The following is a 19,619-nucleotide window of genomic DNA, read 5'->3' on the forward strand; positions in this document are numbered from 1 at the left end:
ACATCTGCAGGACACAAGAAGACAAACACAGCTGGTTTAGTAAAGTCAACGGTGCCTCAATCAAGACAACAGAGTTTTATGTTGCGTTCGCCTTTAGAAGTTTTTGGTAATGTTAATTAAGAATGTATCATTATGGGGTTTAAGAATATAGTTTTTTTCTGCCATACTAGAATAAAATGTAATTTCACTAGGTTATTATTGATTTTACTGTATGTTGTGTTGATATTTGATTGTTAATTTGCTAATAATTAGTATGCAGACGCAAAGATTTAATTAATGATGTTAATGATAGAGAAGATCTCATCACTATTTTTGTGGAGTAAAACATAATTAATGATTTTATTTTATCTTCTATTGATTCTTATGCTTTTCATCTTGTAAAAAGGGTAGGCGAAAATAAGCGTGAGCTTCTGCCTATGCCTTTTCACTCTGCATGTGTTTTCTTTTTTATGACAGAACTATGTGTGGTATTTTTTTTATTTTATGACTGATTCGTGACTAATTTGCGGCATTAAAAAACAATTGTATCTAATTCTAATGTTTAACCCTGTAAGTAGCCTTAGGTTACCTTGGGTGATATGAATGGAGACTAAAATTAAATTATAATTATTAGTAATATGATAATTCTGTTTAAAAGATTGCATATTTAAGTTTGAAAGCACATCCGCAACCCTAACGAAGATTAGCAGCTCCGAAAATGGATGAATGTGCTAAGATTTTAAAAAATATATTTTCTTATGTTACAGCATCGACAATCTGTACAGACATGCAACATAGGTCATGATTTGTAATAAATAGATGAAATAACCATTTATGTGGCGAGTAGATAACAAAATGCCATGGCGTGGTAATGTGCCCTGATGTTGGACTTTACGAATGAGGATTCATTATAAAACATCCACTCGAATATTGTTGTAAAATGGTAACGTTTTAACTTCTAAGAAAGTGATAGAAAACGTGAAAAAACTGCATTGTGTAACACAACTTGAGGCTTCTTGAAAACAGCGTCGAACAGTTGACGTTGTCGTCCTTCTATGAACTTTATACTGCACATAATGCACACGTTAAATTACGTAATGTTCAACACTATTTACTTATTACACAAGGTTTGTGACCATAACCGTGGTTAAAGACAACTGTATTTAGATGGCATTATGATTGTGGCATGAAATTTGTCCTAGTGGAGTTACGGTTTAAATTCCGCTTTCTACTTCCGCATTCGTATTTTTGCAACCGCACGCGCTTGCCAATTGTTTTTCTCCCTGAATTATCTTTGAACGTACTGAAGCTTCGACACAGCGGGCATCATCAGTACTTTACTGATATAAAACAGCATTAATTAAATAGTATCTCCGTGTCCTCATACAGTCGTCTTGGTGAACTTTTCGAGATAGTTTAGCTTAGCTTGCTAGCTGCGAACAAGACGCGGAACTGTTCAACACATCGCTCAGAAGAGATCAAGAGTACGTGTCAAGTGTTATTATCGTGTGAAAATGAATGCAAAACGTGTGAAAGAAAATTACGCGGAACTTTCTCGGACAAACGAGAAGAACGAGCGACAAGGTCAACTTGATGCTGTTTTCAAGAAGCCCCAAGTCATGCTACGAAATGCAGGTTTGTTTACTTCTCTCATTTTTAGTAGGTACAATTTAAGTGGTAACTACAATTGTTGTGTGTTTATTTCTTAATCCTTATTTGTGAAGTCGAACTTCTCTATGGCCATACTTTATAATGTGCGAAGTGTCAGTCGAAAATAAGAGGTACATTGCTAAAACGGACAGATTGCCGATGTTTCCGATGAACTGGGGGCCAGAATAAAAGAGAGAAGTTCGTTTCAAAACTGCTGGTAAGATGTGAACGTAGCAGCACTTCACAACTTCCTTCCCCTCTTTGAGTCTCTCACCAAAGCCACGCGTCTCAGTCCTCACTCACATGAACATCCACTGTACATAATGTGCAACAAGCCTACGTTAACCACGGCTGCTACATTGGAAGCAAGACTTGTAGTGGAGTGTTAGTACAACACTTTTTTTTTTATTGATTTGAACTTGCCCTTACAACTATTGCCCACTGATCTTGAAAATCTTCTTCCTATGTGATGATGTGTCAAATCATTATGCCGCTGTCTGCCTGTCAGGAACAGGCTGCAAAAAAGCGCTGATACTCTACGCCAGGGGTGCTCAAGTTCGGTCCTCGAGAGCCCCTATCCAGCCTGTTTTCCATGTTTCCTCCCTGCAGCACAGCTGAATCTAATGATCAGCTAATCAGCAAGCTTTGCAGAAGCCTGATAACGATCCTGATCATTATTCAGGTGTGTACGTGAAGAGAAACATGGAAAACAGGCTGGATAGGGGCTCTCGAGGACCGAACTTGAGCACCCCTGCTCTACGCCAAAGAATGTTATGCTGAAAATACTAAAAACAGTCCAAAGCGGGTTTACACATTGCAAAACAAGCACTAAATTACAAAAAAATTAGAAAATAACAAATTAATGTGAATGATAGCAGAGGCAGTACACATTGCCACCTCAGAGGCACTTATTTGTTTCAACATCCTATCAACAGTCACAACCTGAAACTTGACATGACCAAACCATTTCTGTTTGTCTTGTGTCCTGTAGATGTCAGTGAAGAAGATCTTCATCCTGAGCAGCACAAATGGAGCTCCACAGTGGAGAAGGAGAATCCGAAGCCCCCTCACACAAATGAGGAAGAAGAGCTAGCGCTACCCCTCATTAAAGAGGCTTTAGAGGAGACAGAGCTACCCCACATAAAGGAAGAAGAGGAACCAATGCCCGTCCATATTAAAGAGGAAGAGGAGGAGGAATATATCAACAACTTTCCATTGACTGTCATTGTGAAGAGTGAAAATGATGATGATGAAGACGAAAGTGACAGAGACCACTGTGGAGGATCACAAGCAGACAGGCTCTCAGCTGCACTATCCGATAGTGCTCCTGATGTAACGTCACACTCTCCTGACACTGATGATGAGCACTCTGAAGGTGATGACGCACAATGGAAGTGCTCGCTGTGTGGGAAGACATTTGGATCAAAGTGGGGCTTGAAAGTACACAGGAGAATACACACTGGAGAGAAACCTTTTTCCTGCTCACTCTGTGGTAAAATATTCACACAGAAGGCACATTTAATAGCACACACAAGAACACACACTGGAGAGAAAGCCTTTGTCTGCTCAGTCTGCTCCTTAAGTTTCAGCGAACGTTCAAATTTAGGTAAACACATGAGAACACACACTGGAGAGAAACCCTTTGCCTGTTTATTTTGTGGTAAAAGATTCTCTATAAAGGGACATTTAAGAACACACACAACAACGCACACCGGTGAGAAACCTTTTGACTGCTCAGTTTGTGGTAAACAATTTGCCCGTAGGGCACATCTCAACATACACGCAAGACGACACACTGGTGAGAAACCTTTTACCTGCTTGGTTTGCGAGAAACGATTTGCTCGTAAGGCTCATTTAAACATACACACAAGAACACACACTGGAGAAAAACCCTATGCCTGCTCAGTCTGCACTTTAAGTTTCAGTGAACGTTCAAATTTGGTTAAACACATGAGAACACATACTGGTGAGAAACCGTACAGTTGCAGTGTGTGTGATAAAAGCTTTTCTCAAAAGTATCTGGTTACAAAACATAAGTGTGCTGGTAAGAAGAGCAATGGTAAATGAAGCTACAGGATCTCAAATACACTGTACTAGTGTAACTTTCGGATTTTCTCGTCTGTAAAATTGGATTTGTGACCGGGAATAAAAAGACAAGTAGGTAAACAGTAATAACCTTTACCCATTATTGGGTCCCGTGTAAGGCGTTAAATCAATTCATAAACTTTTAAATTGTTTGCATTATGAAAGAAATACCACAAATCTTTGTTTTTCAACAATAATTTGGAATACTGTAAAAATGGTGTTGATATCGCAACGTACGTATAATGCAAATTTGGGCACTAATAATGCCAGTAATTAAAATAAAAAATATATGTGAGAAATTGACACTCCCACATATTTTTTTAAATAATTGCCTATATTATTATTTTCATCATTATTATTATACCTTTGAAAATAATGCCTTAAAATGTTTTGAATTTTTTTGTTAGCCACTCAGCAGAGCAAAAACATACATACAAATGCGTCAAAGACTCATGACTTCTTCTAACAACTGCAGCTAAATTTAGCTCATCCCTAACACAAATATTTTAGTCTCAATCCAGATGTATTATTTCAACATAATTCCTTGACACCAATGACTACTTATTAACCAGGGGGCAGCTTTGGTGCCATGTTGTGACATATTGGGTAGTTACAGAAAGAGCACATGATACTGGCCATATCGACCTGCAAATTAGTTTAACCACAGAGTTAGTAAATTCTGTTCACAAAATTATATTTTTTATAATGGCCAAAACAATCAAATGTCGTTTTTTGGGTGTCTTAATCCCGTGAAGTCTGATTTTCATGGATGCAACAAGTAGCAAATCAAATGAATGAGGCATCTTCTCACAGCGCTCAATCCGCTCATCAATATTGTTCACGTTCTGAAGAATTGTTCCTGTTCTGAACTGTTTTTAATAAAGATTGGTAAGATTGGATTTGTTGTTGTTTTTGTTTGTTTTTAACCCTTGAACGACTTTTTGTGTGGAATTGATGTAGCCCAGACAAAACCAGATGTGCCCCACACAAATTGAGTGTGACGCCCCTGATTTCAAACATGAATACTGTAGGTCAAACATATTAGAATTAATCTTGTATATATGCATAGAGCTTGTTTAAACTTTTCAAAATCCATTCATGACCAGAGTTGTGAAGGACAAGAGTGGTGATCATATTTGAGTTGAATAATTCCACCTGAAACAAAGAGGCCTGAACGCGTATGACGTGCGTCATTGATGTTACGTCATCTTTAATTGCCGTCGCCATGAATTGTCGACATTGAAGACTACCATCTAATTTCTCTAAATGTTTGTCTCTCCTCAATAGGATTGTCGGGAATCATAAACAGGAGAAAGGCTTAAGGACCGAGAAAGGATAAAATAATAATAAAGAAATGCCATTTGGTCAATGAGAAAACACTGTGTAGTGGGCGGAGCGAAATTCTGAACGTGACGTCACTTAGTGAGCCCTCTAAACGTTGTTACATGGCTGGACAAGCGGCCTTAGCTTCATTAAAGACATCTTTCTGGAGTACAACTGAACGTACTGACGTGTCGGAGCAGTATGTCACTTCACTACTTCACTAGACTATAACATCACTACCAACGTAAACTCGTCTTAGTGGCGTTTGTTGAAGTCTCATAGCTTAGCTTAGCTTCCTAGTTGCTAACCAAGCGACGCGGAAGTGGTCAATGCATCGTTAAACAGAGCTCATACGTCAGTTTAAAGTGCTGTGAATATCGATTAAAAATGTGTAAAGTCGAAATGCTGAGAGCATTGCTGAATCAGCGATTGAGTGCGGCCCTTGATGAAGTGATTGCAGTGTTTGAAGGAACAATAGCAGAGTACGAAGAGGAACTTTCTCGAACAAAACAGGAGAACGAGCGACAGCGTCAACTACTGGACGCTGTTTTCAAGAAGCCCCAAGATGAATTACACATCGCAGGTTTGTTTGTCTTTGTTACTTTTCAATTATTTGGGGTTTGGATCTCACATTTCCCAAACATGCTTTTTAGGTTAATTGAAGGCTTAAATTGTTGTTTGTCTGCGATTGGCTTGCGCCTAAAGCCAGTTAATTAAAGACGCTAAATTGTCCATTGAGGTGTGAAATGTATTATTATGTGCGTCTCAAATACAAAACAGATGGATGAACATCCATAAATTGTTCTTCCTTCCCGCAGTGACGTGTCGATGTTGTTGACCTTCACATCTTCCTTGCACCTGAATCCTCCTGTTGTCTAATCACAAAACGATCGAATTGACACAGCTGTCTTCTCAAAAACAAAGACATTGATAACAACATGAGCAAATCAATGGTTGTAGGATTATGTGAAAATATAGTTATGCCCCCTTCATTCAGACTCAAACGTCATAAGCCACATGCTTTTAACACGGTAAACAAGTGTATTTACTTTTTTATTACCAAATTTTAAACTTATTCTAAACACATTTCAGCACACATAAAAACTTAAATAATAAAATGAATGAAATATACTGTTCATATGTAATAGGTAGGGCCCGACTGATTATATCATCCAATTATGGCCCTTCAAACATCGGCCAAAATAATCAACCAAATGGCCATGTTTACTGATTTGTTTTGTTTTTGTTTTTTACCTCTGTGTACTCTGTCACGTTTATTGTTATTTATTTAAATTGTGTCATTTAAAATATATATATTTTTTTACAGTTTTCACAGTGTACTAGGGATGCCTAGCCAGCAAAATACCACACACACACGACCAAGTCAGTCATGATACCAAGACTAACCTGTGAGAGGCAGCATTAGTAATAAGTAATTCCACCTATTATATATCTCAGTTTGATTTCCGATGATCAACTTCAGCTAAACTGTCTATAAATAGATGATGTGTGAAAAATAAACCAAAAATTCTACCAGAATTCAGTTTATGAAGCGATTTCCATCCACCATTTTCTACGCAGCCATTTCTGGTTCACACAGGTTAAAATCATAAGAGAATTTGACAGTGACGAAGATCAAGGCGAAGTGACTTTGAATGTCTTCAAAACTGCACTAATGATGAAGTCGGGAAAAGACAAAGACTCAGAATTCTTTATCAAACTTTCTGTTTTTGTCTTCTTGCATCCTGCAGACATCAGTGAAGATCTTCACCCTGAGCACTGCGAGCCAGAGTTCTCCCACATTAAGGAGGAAGAGGAGCCAGAGGTCCCCCATGTTAAAGAGGAAAAAGAAGACAATATCACCAATTTGCCATTCACTATCATCCCTGTAAATAGTGACGAGGATGAAGACAAAGTGCCAAGTGAGAAGAACGAAGGGACCGAACCTCCATGCAGTAGCTCAAGTCAACACATCCCAGAAGGTGATGGAGACCACTGCGGAGGATCACAAGGAGACAGCCTCCTAGCACCACTGTCAGATAGTGACGACACAGTGTCACACACTCCTGACACTGACGATGAACACTCTAAAGGTGATATGACGTATCACACTGACAACAAACGGTTGGAGTGCTCTCAATGTGGGAAAACATTTGCTGCCAGGCATAATTTGAAACGGCACATGAGGACACACACGGGAGAGAAACCTTTTTCCTGCTCTGTCTGCACCTTAAGTTTCACTGACAGGTCAGGATTGGTTGAACACACAAGAACACATAGTGGGGAGAAACCCTTTGTCTGCTCAGTTTGTGGTAAAAGATTCACACAAAGGGGAAGTTTAATTAAGCACACTAGAACACACACGGGAGATAAACCTTTTACATGTTCAGTCTGCAACTTAAGTTTCGGAAATCGTTCAAGTTTAAGAACACACACAAGAACACACACTGGGGAGAAACCTTTTGCCTGTTCAATTTGTGGTAAAAGATTCTCTGTAAAGGGAAATTTAAGATCACATACAAGGACACACACTGGAGAAAAACCTTTTACCTGCTCAGTCTGCAACATAAGTTTTCGGTATCGTACAGGGTTGATTCAACACACAAGAACACACACTGGTGAGAGACCATTTTGCTGCCTAGTCTGTGGTCAAAGATTTTCTCAAAAGCAGAATTTAACATCACACACAAGAATACACACTGGCGAGAGACCTTTCAGTTGCAGTGTGTGTGACAAAAAATTCTATGTTAAGTATCATGTGAAAAGACACAAGTGTGCTGGCGAGAAGAGCAGCAATCAATGAAGCTGCAAGATTTGAAGCAAACTCAAAAGACCTTTGACTATTTTACAAACCCATCTAGTTTGACTGTTTGTGGTAATGGTGGAAATGTGTGTTTATGATCTTGTATAAATAACCTTGTATTCACAAAGTAATTTCTGTCTGTCTATAGTGTGAATATCTTTGTACATTGCACTGGTAGCAAAATAGGTGCAGTTCGTGGCAAGCTTGATGTTCCTGAACATCCTAACAAATTTGCTATCATCATATGGCAGTTGCACGCATAAATCCTGGTTTTGCCCCTTCTCAGCCAAGTTTAACTTGCGGCTTGTAAGACTGTCCGACGCACTTGGACAAAATAGAAGCTGTGCCTCTGTTAATGAACGAAAAACCCACAGTGGTCACAAAAAATGTATTTGTGTGTCACCAAAAAAACCATCATGTTGTGAGAGTAAATCACATCTTTATTTATCATTGACAAAGGACACACAAAAATATGGCCCTGGCTTTATGCTCGAGGCTGGTATTCAAGGCTGTGAGCAAATTCTTGTACCGTTTTGAAACCACAGCAAACAAAGTGACTTTTATAGACGTAGCTGTTTTATAACTTTCTTGTTATAGCTACATTTCCACATTATATTACGGGGTAGGCCATTGTAATACCTGGCTGGAGCCAATGCAAGTGGGCAATATAGAGGTAATAATATATGATCAAACGTTCTAGTTACTGTCAGTAGTCTTGTTGCAGCATTTTGTACTAAATACTGATTGCAAGATTTAGCTGACATGGGAAGACCAGTAAGAAACTTATTACTATAGTCAAGGTGGACCTTTCACAAATGCAGGATTTTTTGCAGAGGCCCTTACTAGGCAACCTTGAAGCTGGAGCATCACAACTATGAAAACTTACTGTAAAAATAAACGACTGGTTGCGCAAAAGGCCAGTGTGTTTCTGTTCTTGCAGTTTTAGCTCTCCCTGGTGGCCAATTACCAATATTTTTAATTAGGCATCCTTTTGGGCCACCCACGTCTCGAGCCAGGCTAATTTTATGCCAAAAGGAAATGTGACAAACTGAAAACGACTACAATTTGTATATGTGCATTAGCAAGTGCATCAATATGAAGACTACTGTATTATGTAATTGGTGTTCATATTTGGTTCTACAGAAACCACACAGAGTAAATATTTTAAAATAAACTAAATAACTGGCCTTGTTTTCGTTCAAATGGACAATTATGTACTAGGGGTCTCACTAGCGGCCCTCGAGAGTCCCTAAACATCTGAATCGTATAATCAGGACCGTTGAGCTGCTGCGGAGCTTGTTGAGCGGATCATTTGATTCAGCTGTGTTGAAGGGGAACACGTAAACACAACAGGCTAGATCGGGGCATCGTCACAATGGATGCTTTTCCCCATTTATTTAATTGGCGTTTCGTAGTTTGTCCAAGTGGAGTTGCCGTTTACCTTCCGCAACTGCTCTACTTCCGTATACGTTTTGTGTTACTAGCCCCACTGAAAAAAATCTTCCCGAATTCATACAAAATGGTCTTAAACCTTGACACAGAACGTTCCATCACTACTTTACCGGTGTAAAATATAATTAAGTGAAACGTCATATGCGTGTGCACTCATCTCAGTGTACTTTTAAGCTTGTCACGATAGCTTAGCTTGCTAGGTGCGAACAAAGAGAGGCGTTTGTTAGCAGCGCATCGCTACACAAAGATCAAGAGCGAGTGTAAAGTGTTGGTCATTGTCGTGTGAAAATGTGTGAAAAAGGTGTGAAAGGTGACTACGAGGAGGAACTTTGTCGAACAACAGAAGCGAACCAACGACAACGTCAACTACTGGACGACGTTGTTTTCAAGAAGCCACAAGTTGTGCCACGCGGAGCAGGTCTGCTCACTTCTTTGTTTCAAATGCTTAGCAAATCATGTCTTTTAAAAGCATTGCTGTTTTTTCTTTTCTTTATTTTTAATTGATTCTTCAGCTGTGAGTTGTACATGCGGGCGCTGTGTGACGTAATTGTCACGTAATCTTTTTTGGAGTGAAATGAGACGATCGCTCATTTGCCATCATTTGATGGAGACTCAAGTACTAAATATGATGGCAAAGGCAACTATATGTGTATCAAAATTATTACGGTCACCACAAATGTCAATTTTGTGATGTTTCAAGTAAACAAATTCAAATATCAACACTGTTGTGTCTTACAACTTAGCAGATGCAAAGGCTAGGGCTAGTCACAAGCTCATCTCCCACGGTTCCAGTGCACGTAGTGTACGTTTGGAATGACTTGTAAATACGTAAATAAATATTTTCATGCATTATGTTGAATGCGAAAAAACTGTAGAACAATCAAAACGTTTTTATCTTTTTTTATGTGGGCAAATGCACTTGAGAAATATCAGCCCAATTACTACAAAGTACAAACCATAGAAACTGGCTGTTGCTTCAGTGTGGTGTAATCAAATCATTTTGGTATAAAGTACGCTTCATATCCACTTCCAAATGGACTCTAGTGTGGTTCGCTTCAAGTGCGAATACAAACCACGGTCGATATGAACCAACTCCAGGATACATGCGCCATTTTGGGCTTAAGAAGCACATAGCAGACATCATGGTGGGATCCTCCGTCTTCTGTTTAGCCACACCGCTGCCGGCATGTTGTGGGTCAAAACTGCACCAAACAGAATACAGAAGAAAATTAAGTCCGCTTTTGGTTTGGACCAAACACGTGGACTAAAGGCCTATTCTGGTGCGAATACACCCTTAGTTTTTTTTTTTGTGGTCAAGATTTTGTCAACTGTAGAACTAGTTTTTATTCAGTTATGCGATGAACATCAGCCTGTCTGAACCTGATTGACTCCAGAAAAAAACCTGTGACATACAGTACAGAAGGAAAGTGAACAAAGGAAAGGCACAATGCAAAGAGTTGCTGAAACTCTTTCCAGAAATGCACATATTTTCAAAGGAGGCTCATGGCCTTAAGTCACACAAGTAAGTTTCAAGCCTTAACCTTTAATTTAAGTTTTACTCAAATCCCAAGTAACTACAGCAAAAACAATATATTTCAAGTTGAGTCTAGTCATTAATGAATCCTTCATGTTCCAAATTTTAAAACTGGCAACTTAAATCTGACTTGAGTCTAGTCATATGCTTTGAGTCCCCAAACTCTTGATTGTACCTGTTCATGACATCTTCACAACATGTATCTTGCAGACATCCTTGAAGAAGATCATCACGCTGAGCAGCAGGAGCAAGAGACCTCCCACTTTAAAGAGCAAGAGGAGCTACAGCCCCACTGCATAAAAGAGGAAGAGGAGGAGCCAGAGACCCCGGACGTTATAGAGAAAGAGAGCCCGGAGACCCCAAGTGTCGACGAGGACAAAAACCAGGATGCCCCCGACATTAAAGAAGAAGAGGAGGAGGCCGATATCACCAAGTTGCCTTTTAACTGTGTCATTGTGAAGATTGAAGGTGATGATGATGATGAAGATGATGGAGACCACTGTGGGGGATTACAAGCAGGTGGCCTCTTAGCTCCATTATCAAACAGTGACAACACAACATCCCACTCACCTGAAACTGATGATGAGCGTGCGAAAGGCGATGCGACGCGTCACACTGACAGCAAACGCTGGGAATGTTCTCAGTGCGGCAAAACCTTTGATGCCAAGTATACTTTGAAAGTACACATGAGAACACACACCGGGGAAAAACCCTATTCTTGCTCAGTCTGTAATTTAAGTTTCAGCGTTCGTTCTTCATTAGTTAATCACATGAGAACACACACTGGGGAGAAACGTTACACCTGCTCAGTGTGTGGTAAAAGATTCGCTCAGAAGGGACAGTTGACAACACACATAAGAATACACACTGGCGAGAAACCTTACGTCTGCTCAGTCTGCAACTTAACTTTCAGTCTCCGGTCGTCGTTGGTTAAACACATGAGAATACATACGGGAGAGAAACCTTACGCTTGCTCGGTCTGTAACTTAAGTTTCAGTATTCGATCGGGGTTAGTTCGCCACTCAAGGACACACACGGGGGAGAAACCTTTTGCCTGTTCATTGTGTGGTAAAAGATTCACTATAAAGGGAAGCTTAATAACACACACAAGAACACACACAGGAGAGAAACCTTTTGCCTGCTCAATATGTAACTTAAGTTTCATTGACCATTCAGGGTTACTTCAGCACAAAAGGACACATACTGGTGAGAAACCTTTTCCCTGCTCAATTTGTGGGAAAACATTCTCTTTAAAGGGAAATTTAACTACACACACCAGAACACACACTGGTGAGAAACCTTTTCCCTGCTCGGTCTGTGACTTAAGTTTCACTGACCGCTCAGGATTGCTTAAACACATGAGAACACACACTGGGGAAAAAGAGTTTTCCTGCTCAGTGTGTGGTCAGAGATTCTCTCAAAGAGGCACCATGACAAGACACTTGAAAAGACACACTGGTGAGAAACCGTTCAGTTGCAGTGTGTGTGATAAAAGATTCTATGATAAGTATGAGATAAAGAAGCACAAGTGTGTGAAGGCAAATAAAACACAAGTCAATGATGCTGCAGGACTTAAAATGAACTGTGAGGAAACTATAACAAGTTCAGAAAGTTAAGCGGGAAAAATACTTGCCACTTTTACAATTACAGTACATTTAAATTGTACTTGCTTTATATTGCTTTCTTATATACACAATAAAAAACAACAACAACAACTGTTGGCTAGTTAGTGTACATAAAAAAAACCTGTATGTTGTCGTTGTTGTACTTGCTTTAATGTGTTTCTGATTGCTTCTACTGGACACCAGAATTTCCTCCTGGATCAATAAAGTATTATTTCCAACAACAGCCAGTACTTGCTAGACATTACCGCAGTTCCTTCAATGTTGCTGTTAGCCTCATGGCAATCTTCCTGAACCATTTTCTTCTTGTCTTTTCATCAGTTTTAGAGGGACATCCAGTTTATGGTAATTAATATCACGATTATTCCATATTATCGCCACTTGACACAGGCGGCTGTAGACAGTTTTACCTATATGGTGGCGAAGGGGTGGCAGGGCAGATGTTAAAACATCCCACACTCTCACTTAACTGTTAATACTTGTTTTCAGACTCATGTCACGCTGTTTCATTACCCGTGACTGTCCACTAGGGGGCGACAAAATATCACATTTAAGTTCCCAAAAAGGGATCTTGCGTTTGACCACAATTAAAGCGGCAAAATATGGACTGAAGAAAATCCTTTGACTAAAATAAATATTCTCCTAGTTGTTTTTCCCGTATGTTTCATTTGCACATCTTCTGAACAATGCATCATTCATCATCATACAACATCAGCATTGTGTGGTCAATCCATCTTCTATTCTGCTTATCCTCACAACTTGGTGGGTGGGCACGTTGTGAAGTGCATGTCAAAGCTGTAGCCTATCCCAGCTGGCTTCGGGCAGTAGGCGGGGTACACTCGCAGGGCACACAGAGACGAACAACCATCCACACTCACAATCACACCTATGGACAATTTGGAGTGTTCATTTAACGTGCCATGCGCGTCTTTGGAATGTGGGCGGAAACCGGAGTACCCGGAGAAAACCCACGCAAGCACGGCGAGAACATGCAAACTCCACCCAGGAAGGCCGAAGCCTGGACTTGATCTCACAACCTTTGCACTGGGAGGCGGACGTGCTAACCTATCGCCCTTCTTTCTTTCTTTCTTTCTTTCTTTCTTTCTTTCTTTCTTTCTTTCTTTCTTTCTAATTTATTGACATGCACCTGTCAAGGGTTCTTAATGGGCGGGCTCCAGTCTGGATCTACAAACCTTTCCAGGACTATTATTAGATTATATTGCTGAACACTTTTAATTTGACTAATGTAACATTTAGAGGATTTACGTTCTGTTCTATGTATACAGGGTATCCACAAACGAGTCACATTCATTGTAACTCCTTCCCGTGAGGCAAATTGCTAATTCAGAGCAGCTTTTTGAGCTGGGAGAGTGGGTATGTGCAAGGGAGGTAAGCAGTGTGGAAGAATGACAATGAAAAACAAAAACTCTTGTTGTTCTTTGGGTTGAGGGTGAATTAGCTCTGTTGACTGTGCCGCACCTAATTTATCTTTCATCTACCACGCTGCACACTCCAGCAGTATTTTAGAAACTGATTGTTATTTGCAGCCAAAAACTATTATCCATTTATTTTATATACCACTTTTATTCATTAGGGTCATTAGGTCACGTCTCAGCATATCCTCAAAGCTTCCGTATAAGAGGGAAAATTGATATTTTGAAAAAAAAAATCTCTGCAGTTGTCAACATGTGGTCCTCTCTTGGAATCGCTCGCATGCACACACACATAAATCCACACATGGATGCGCGCACGCACACACAGAGCGTTCGGTATACCATCTCAAGGACAGTCAATATAAATCTCTTGGTCCACCTCCATTTGATCACAGACCAATTTCTGTTGTGCAGTGGTCAGCAGCAAGAGGAGGAGAAATGAAACGGCGTATTTTAGTTTTGATTTCTTACATTACAAATATCACCTACATTATTTTTTTTTTTTACTGTTTTACATTCATAAAAACATTGGAAAACCATACAATTGAAAAGTATGCACAATATACTACATCATCACCCTCTTAAAATAATTGCCGATGTCTAAATCATCTCCTCATGATGCAAATGGTTCAATTTTCTTGTTTTTCCTGAAAAATCGGAAAAAATTACGTAGGCCATTATTTTAAGAAGGCGTCAATATCCTTAACACACGTTTTAGCCATATTGCCCAGCCATAGTTGTGTGTATTGGAAATGATAGGAAATGGGGCATTAAAAAAAAGATAACGGTTGATGTTGCCCTGGAGTGGAACAGCCGTTCCTAATTGCCACCACACCCATGAGCAACACCCAGAAAAGTCGCCAAGTGGAAAATTGCAGGGTGGTCTGATGAGTTCACTTCTCAAATTGTTTTTGGAATTCATGGACCTAGTGTCCTCCTGGTCAAAGAGGTAATGGACCATCCAGATTGTTATCAGCACAGAGTTCAAAAGTCAACAGTGGGAAATTGCTTCAATGAATTCTCACCACATACCTCACATTGAAACAATAGCAGCACATGAAGCTGATTTGAGAAACAGAGAGAACATCTTCTGACTTTTGCGAGAAATTCACAGAAGCTTTAGTATAAAGTGAATTATCTTGGCAAATTTGACAATCAAGGACGTTGTCTCCTCTTCCATGTCCACAGTTTACACCCCCCAAGTGAGTCCCCTTTGCTTCCTGATATATAGCTCAGACATTTTTTACCTCCAAATAAATGATGCCCTTTTGCTAATGGTCCAACTCCAAATCCATGAAACTAGCAGCCAAAGAAACACAACAATGCATGCCAGGAATTCAAACATTTAGACAAAGACTAATGTCCAGAGCAATGGTGAGAATGGTAAGGAGAAGAAGAAATGTATCCAACCACATTGGAATGGGTGGATTAAAGTGTCAGGTGTGTCATGTGATAGAAAAATCTCTTCTAGGATGAACTGGAGCCAGTTGATTACACGCACGCACATGAGCTGTTTCAGCACATGATCGCTTTATTGTAGACAAACAGATCAGGTTTGAACACTACAAAAACGCAGCAGCTACGTTTACCTGATTTCAACCAAAAGGTGATTCAAATGATCAAGTCATCGGCAAACATTCTTGAAACTTGATTGTAGTGTTGTCTAAAAATGTGAATAATGGGGTTATGTTCATATAAAACAAAAACGATGGTATCAGAGTAATAGAATACAACTCTGCGTTCTTTAGGAAGAGACGTAAGAGTCTTAATGATTATTATCACTCGTATTAACACACTCGGTTGCTCCATCATACAATTGATGCTTTCCATGAGTACATTTTCAAATTCATGAGCCGTGTAAACTTGCTGTTACACTATTAATTAGACAAATGCTTTTGGTCTGCTGCAAGGTTCTCTCAAATGAAATGAATGGGTTGTACTTGGAGAGGATTTTAGTCGAGTTCGATTTTTAACAAATCACTGGAGACATAATGTTATTAACATGATCAACATTGTTATTACGGGTATTAATAATCATGGCAAAGAATTGCCTATATGTTAGTATGGCACGCTTAATTACCAAGGCTTTAACATTGACTGTGAAATATGGGTCTGACATTTTTTTTTTTACACGTTTTGACATTATAGCTTTTGACCCCGCGTAGTCCTAAACATCCAATTTTATAATCATTGCAAATGCTCAATTTAATAATAATGGCAATTGGTCAGACCTTCTTCATACAAAGCAAATGTTCAATTCTAATCGGATTTTACAAAATGTAATCTAGACTATGATGATGTTGTCCATACCAAAATGTCATCCATCCATCCATCCATCCATCCATCCATCCATCCATCCATCCATTAAAAGGCCAAACTTTCCTGGAGATATACTCTTTCCATTCCAGCATGTTCTGGGCCCTCCCCCCAAAAAGCCTCCTCTCATTTGTGTGAGAATATCCTTTAGTAGACACTCAACATTGAATTTGACAGTGTTTAAGAAGCTTCCATCCTCAGTATTAGTATAGTAAAATGTACAAGTATGTGTGTGACTCTTTTTTTGAAATGGTGAAAGAGAGGCAGTACGTACAAAAAGCTGTCATAAATGCACTCTATTTGAACCCTGAGAGAGCAGTTTTCAAATGAGATCATAAGGTATTATGACTAATGGGGTACACAGCCATTCAGGCTTTGAAGGTGGGAAGAACAAGTATTTTTAAATTGTACTCCAGATTTTACAAGGGGGGTATAAAATAAATCTACCGGTAATGTGCTCTCCTTTCATAGTTCTTGTCAGTGCATATTTGGCATAGTGGATTGCAGCAGAGGCTTTAAAGACATGAAGTGCCGGCAAATATTGTAAAGAATTGCAATAATCCATCTTGTATAAATACATGGCCTGCCTTTTTACATTTTGAGGCAGTGTTTTGCCTTTTTATGAACTATTGTTTTATGTGTCTATAAAGGGAACATTTTGTTGAGGGGGGTAAATCTCTCCAATCAAGACGATTCGATACGCATCTCGATACATGGAGTGCGATCCGATACAAAGACGATTTGATTTGTTTCGATTTGGTGTAGCCGTGCAACTATTATTTGATTTCTCGACAACTAGTCATTTGTCAAATGAATTTATAATTATTTTGATACTCCATTAATCGTCTGAATCTCTTGTTTAATTTTAAATACTTCCAAATCTCATAATTTGCACATTTCCAAACACCTGCTTTTATTTTGGAAAACAGTGATCAATATTTTTGCACATGTAATTTCAGTAGGATACTTCAATGCTAAAATATTTGACATTCAACCTTCCCGTTTTACTGTATTGTCGTATTTTAATTTTTGGATAAAACCGCTCATTCCTGGCATTAACCTGCAAAAAAAATGCTCCACAAAATGATTAAACTGCTCTTCAAATTAAGTCACTGATCAACAAAGTTACTATTCAAAGAAAATAAATAAATTAACTTATAAAGAATATTTCAAGCCTTGATATAGGGCTTCATTTTGCTCGACGGCGCACCTTGTCACAGATGCCGGTATATACTGCTTTTTATATCAGCACAAGGCATCCTGCCGCTTTGCCAATTTAGCAGAGCAATCTCAGTCTAGCTGGGAATATTGGTGTGGAGAAGTTGTGTCAATTTGGTGGCAGAATGTCGGTCTAAATTTAGGCCCGCTCAAACCACGTTTAAATATTATTATAATGAATTTGATCGAGGCACAGGCAGACAAGACCGATTCTGAGCTCTGTTGACACATGTGGTCAATGTCAGATGTTCATTTATAAATATGCAAACAGCGGGCATTAAACCCGCTTAATTATTGCAGATTTTTTTTTAAATATGACATTTTTGGGGGCTTCATGTTCACCAATCCAAGCTTATCAAAACCATGTTTTATTGGTCATCAATAAGGAGAGGTGTATGTATTAGTAAATGAAACTAATATAACACAAAACAAACTGCAGTTCAAATAAGACAAAGTAAATGGTGCTCGTGTGAAAGCATCCTAAATTAGCTTCAGCTCGTTGACTTGCTATTACTTTTGAATAATTTACACATGGAATGGACTTCATTAGAACGATACCCTCTGTATTTGCGGCATCGGTGCTGACAGGCCCTGAGCGGATAGCTACTAATGAATAGACTTCAAAGACTAGTGATTAAAGATAGATCTCATTGGGACCCTAAGAAGCACCACTTCATATGGAAAATTCTCAACTCCAACAAAAAGATACGCACATTTCTAGCAATTAGCACTACAAACGAAGACTTAAAGAAGGAAAATAAGCCCCAAAATGTCTTTACGTTATGTTCTATACACTCCCACTAGTTCAAATATGTCATTCTGATTAATATTGCGTGTGCGGAACATGTGTTGTACAATTCACATGGGTCGTCGCAGCTACTATCTGCCTTGTGGATCAATGCTTGAGCCGCTAATCACACTGTGTGTATGTCAGCCTGCTTGCAACATCACGGGCACAGCACAGGGCATTTGGGGCCCAAGGTCAACAACAATCATGAGCGATGAGTGAGTTGGGGGCAGGGGAATTGAAGTTCGTACTTCCGGTCCTGGAGGGCCGCAGTCCTGCAGGTTTTGGATGTTTTCCTTCTCCAACACAGCTGATATATGATCAGCTCATCAGCAAGCTCTGCATAAGCCTGTTAACGATCCTGCTGATTGGAAACATCTTGTGTTGGAAGGGGGAAACCTCCAAAACCTGCAGGATTCTGGCCCTGGAGGACCGGAGTTTGGCACCTATGGTCTACAACCTTCAGCTTTCCGCTGCAGAAGTTTGATTGAGCGCTTTTTATGGCGTGGTGATGGCTGATATTATCCATTTGTGGTCAGTGACACTCATTCAATAATTTATATTGTATCCTCAATCAGGATAGAAGTGGCTGTGCTATTGTGCATGCTGCTAACCAAATAACGCCTGAGTTCTGGGAAAGTACATTTTTAATAATTATAATACTCATAATTATACTTGACGGTTACTACATTTCACACTCTGTGGTAGAAATAAGAACAGACAGTCACTATTCAGGACATTTAAACACACCGTGTATATGTATGTATATAATTTTTTTGCTGATCAGGTAATATAGTATTCCAATTACAGGTTCACTGTAAAACAATGCTGTTGTTTTACGGAAAAAATGGCAGCTGTGGTTGGCAGAGAAATTCTGTAAAATAAAAAAATTGTGTAAATGTAAACAACTTTACAGAACAACTTGTACATTTTACTGGTATCTGATGTAAAATAATCAGTAACTGCTTCTAAATTTTTACCAGGATCAGTCACACTGCATTGGGATTGAACCAACAACCTCAAGGTTGCAAGATGGAAATTCTACCAATGATCCACACCACCATGTGGTTTTTAAGTTATCATTAAAGGACTGTTGAAAAAAAGTACAGTTAGGATATATAATATGCAAGTTATTCTGTAAAGTTGTTTATATTTGCATAGTACAGAATTATACTGGTAGCCACAGCTGACAGTTTTTTTTTTCTGTAAAACAACATCATTTTAAAATGTGTACTGATAAAATAATAATTAGGTCTACAGTATATCCATTTTAAATTAGCATAATACATTTAGTTTAAACTTTATATTCACATAGTTTTACTGAATATCTAAATATTATTATCTGTAATATGACTTTGTAAAATGCATGTTTCTTTTGACATAAACAAAATGTATCAAAGAACCTACTGACAAAAAG

The 19,619-nt window shown here is 39.0% G+C and overlaps 2 protein-coding genes across 3 annotated transcripts; both read left to right on the forward strand.

The window, feature by feature from the left end:
* The first annotated feature begins 1,209 nt into the window (after window positions 1-1,209).
* On the forward strand, window positions 1,210-7,971 carry LOC147177401 (uncharacterized). 2 transcript variants are annotated; one of them, XM_086072138.1, is made up of 2 exons: window positions 1,210-1,614; window positions 2,621-4,613. In XM_086072138.1, the coding sequence occupies exons 1-2, from the start codon at window positions 1,494-1,496 to the stop codon at window positions 3,694-3,696; spliced, it is 1,197 nt and encodes a 398-aa protein (XP_085928264.1). In that variant the 5' UTR covers window positions 1,210-1,493; the 3' UTR covers window positions 3,697-4,613. The 2 variants fall into 2 exon arrangements, with proteins under 2 accessions (XP_085928264.1, XP_085928263.1); XM_086072137.1 differs by lacking the exons at window positions 1,210-1,614; window positions 2,621-4,613 and adding exons at window positions 5,134-5,620; window positions 6,789-7,971.
* A 1,277-nt stretch (window positions 7,972-9,248) lies between these two features.
* On the forward strand, window positions 9,249-12,603 carry LOC147177402 (uncharacterized). The gene is made up of 2 exons (XM_086072128.1): window positions 9,249-9,710; window positions 11,037-12,603. Exons 1-2 carry the CDS (start codon window positions 9,581-9,583, stop codon window positions 12,440-12,442), a joined length of 1,536 nt encoding a protein of 511 aa, XP_085928254.1. The 5' UTR covers window positions 9,249-9,580; the 3' UTR covers window positions 12,443-12,603.
* The last annotated feature ends 7,016 nt before the right edge of the window (window positions 12,604-19,619 follow it).

Source organism: Leptonotus elevatus, chromosome 3 (genome assembly GCF_054856555.1).
Source record: "Leptonotus elevatus isolate MCC_2025b chromosome 3, RoL_Lele_1.0, whole genome shotgun sequence".
NCBI lineage: Eukaryota > Metazoa > Chordata > Actinopteri > Syngnathiformes > Syngnathidae > Leptonotus > Leptonotus elevatus.

Coding starts and splice junctions, on each gene's coding strand:
- LOC147177401 (XM_086072137.1), top strand. CDS start 5,425: ATGTGTAAAGTCGAAATGCTGAGAGCATTGCTGAATCAGCGATTGAGT. Junction 5,621..6,788: donor AGATGAATTACACATCGCAG/GTTTGTTTGTCT, acceptor TGCATCCTGCAG/ACATCAGTGAAGATCTTCAC.
- LOC147177402 (XM_086072128.1), top strand. CDS start 9,581: ATGTGTGAAAAAGGTGTGAAAGGTGACTACGAGGAGGAACTTTGTCGA. Junction 9,711..11,036: donor AGTTGTGCCACGCGGAGCAG/GTCTGCTCACTT, acceptor TGTATCTTGCAG/ACATCCTTGAAGAAGATCAT.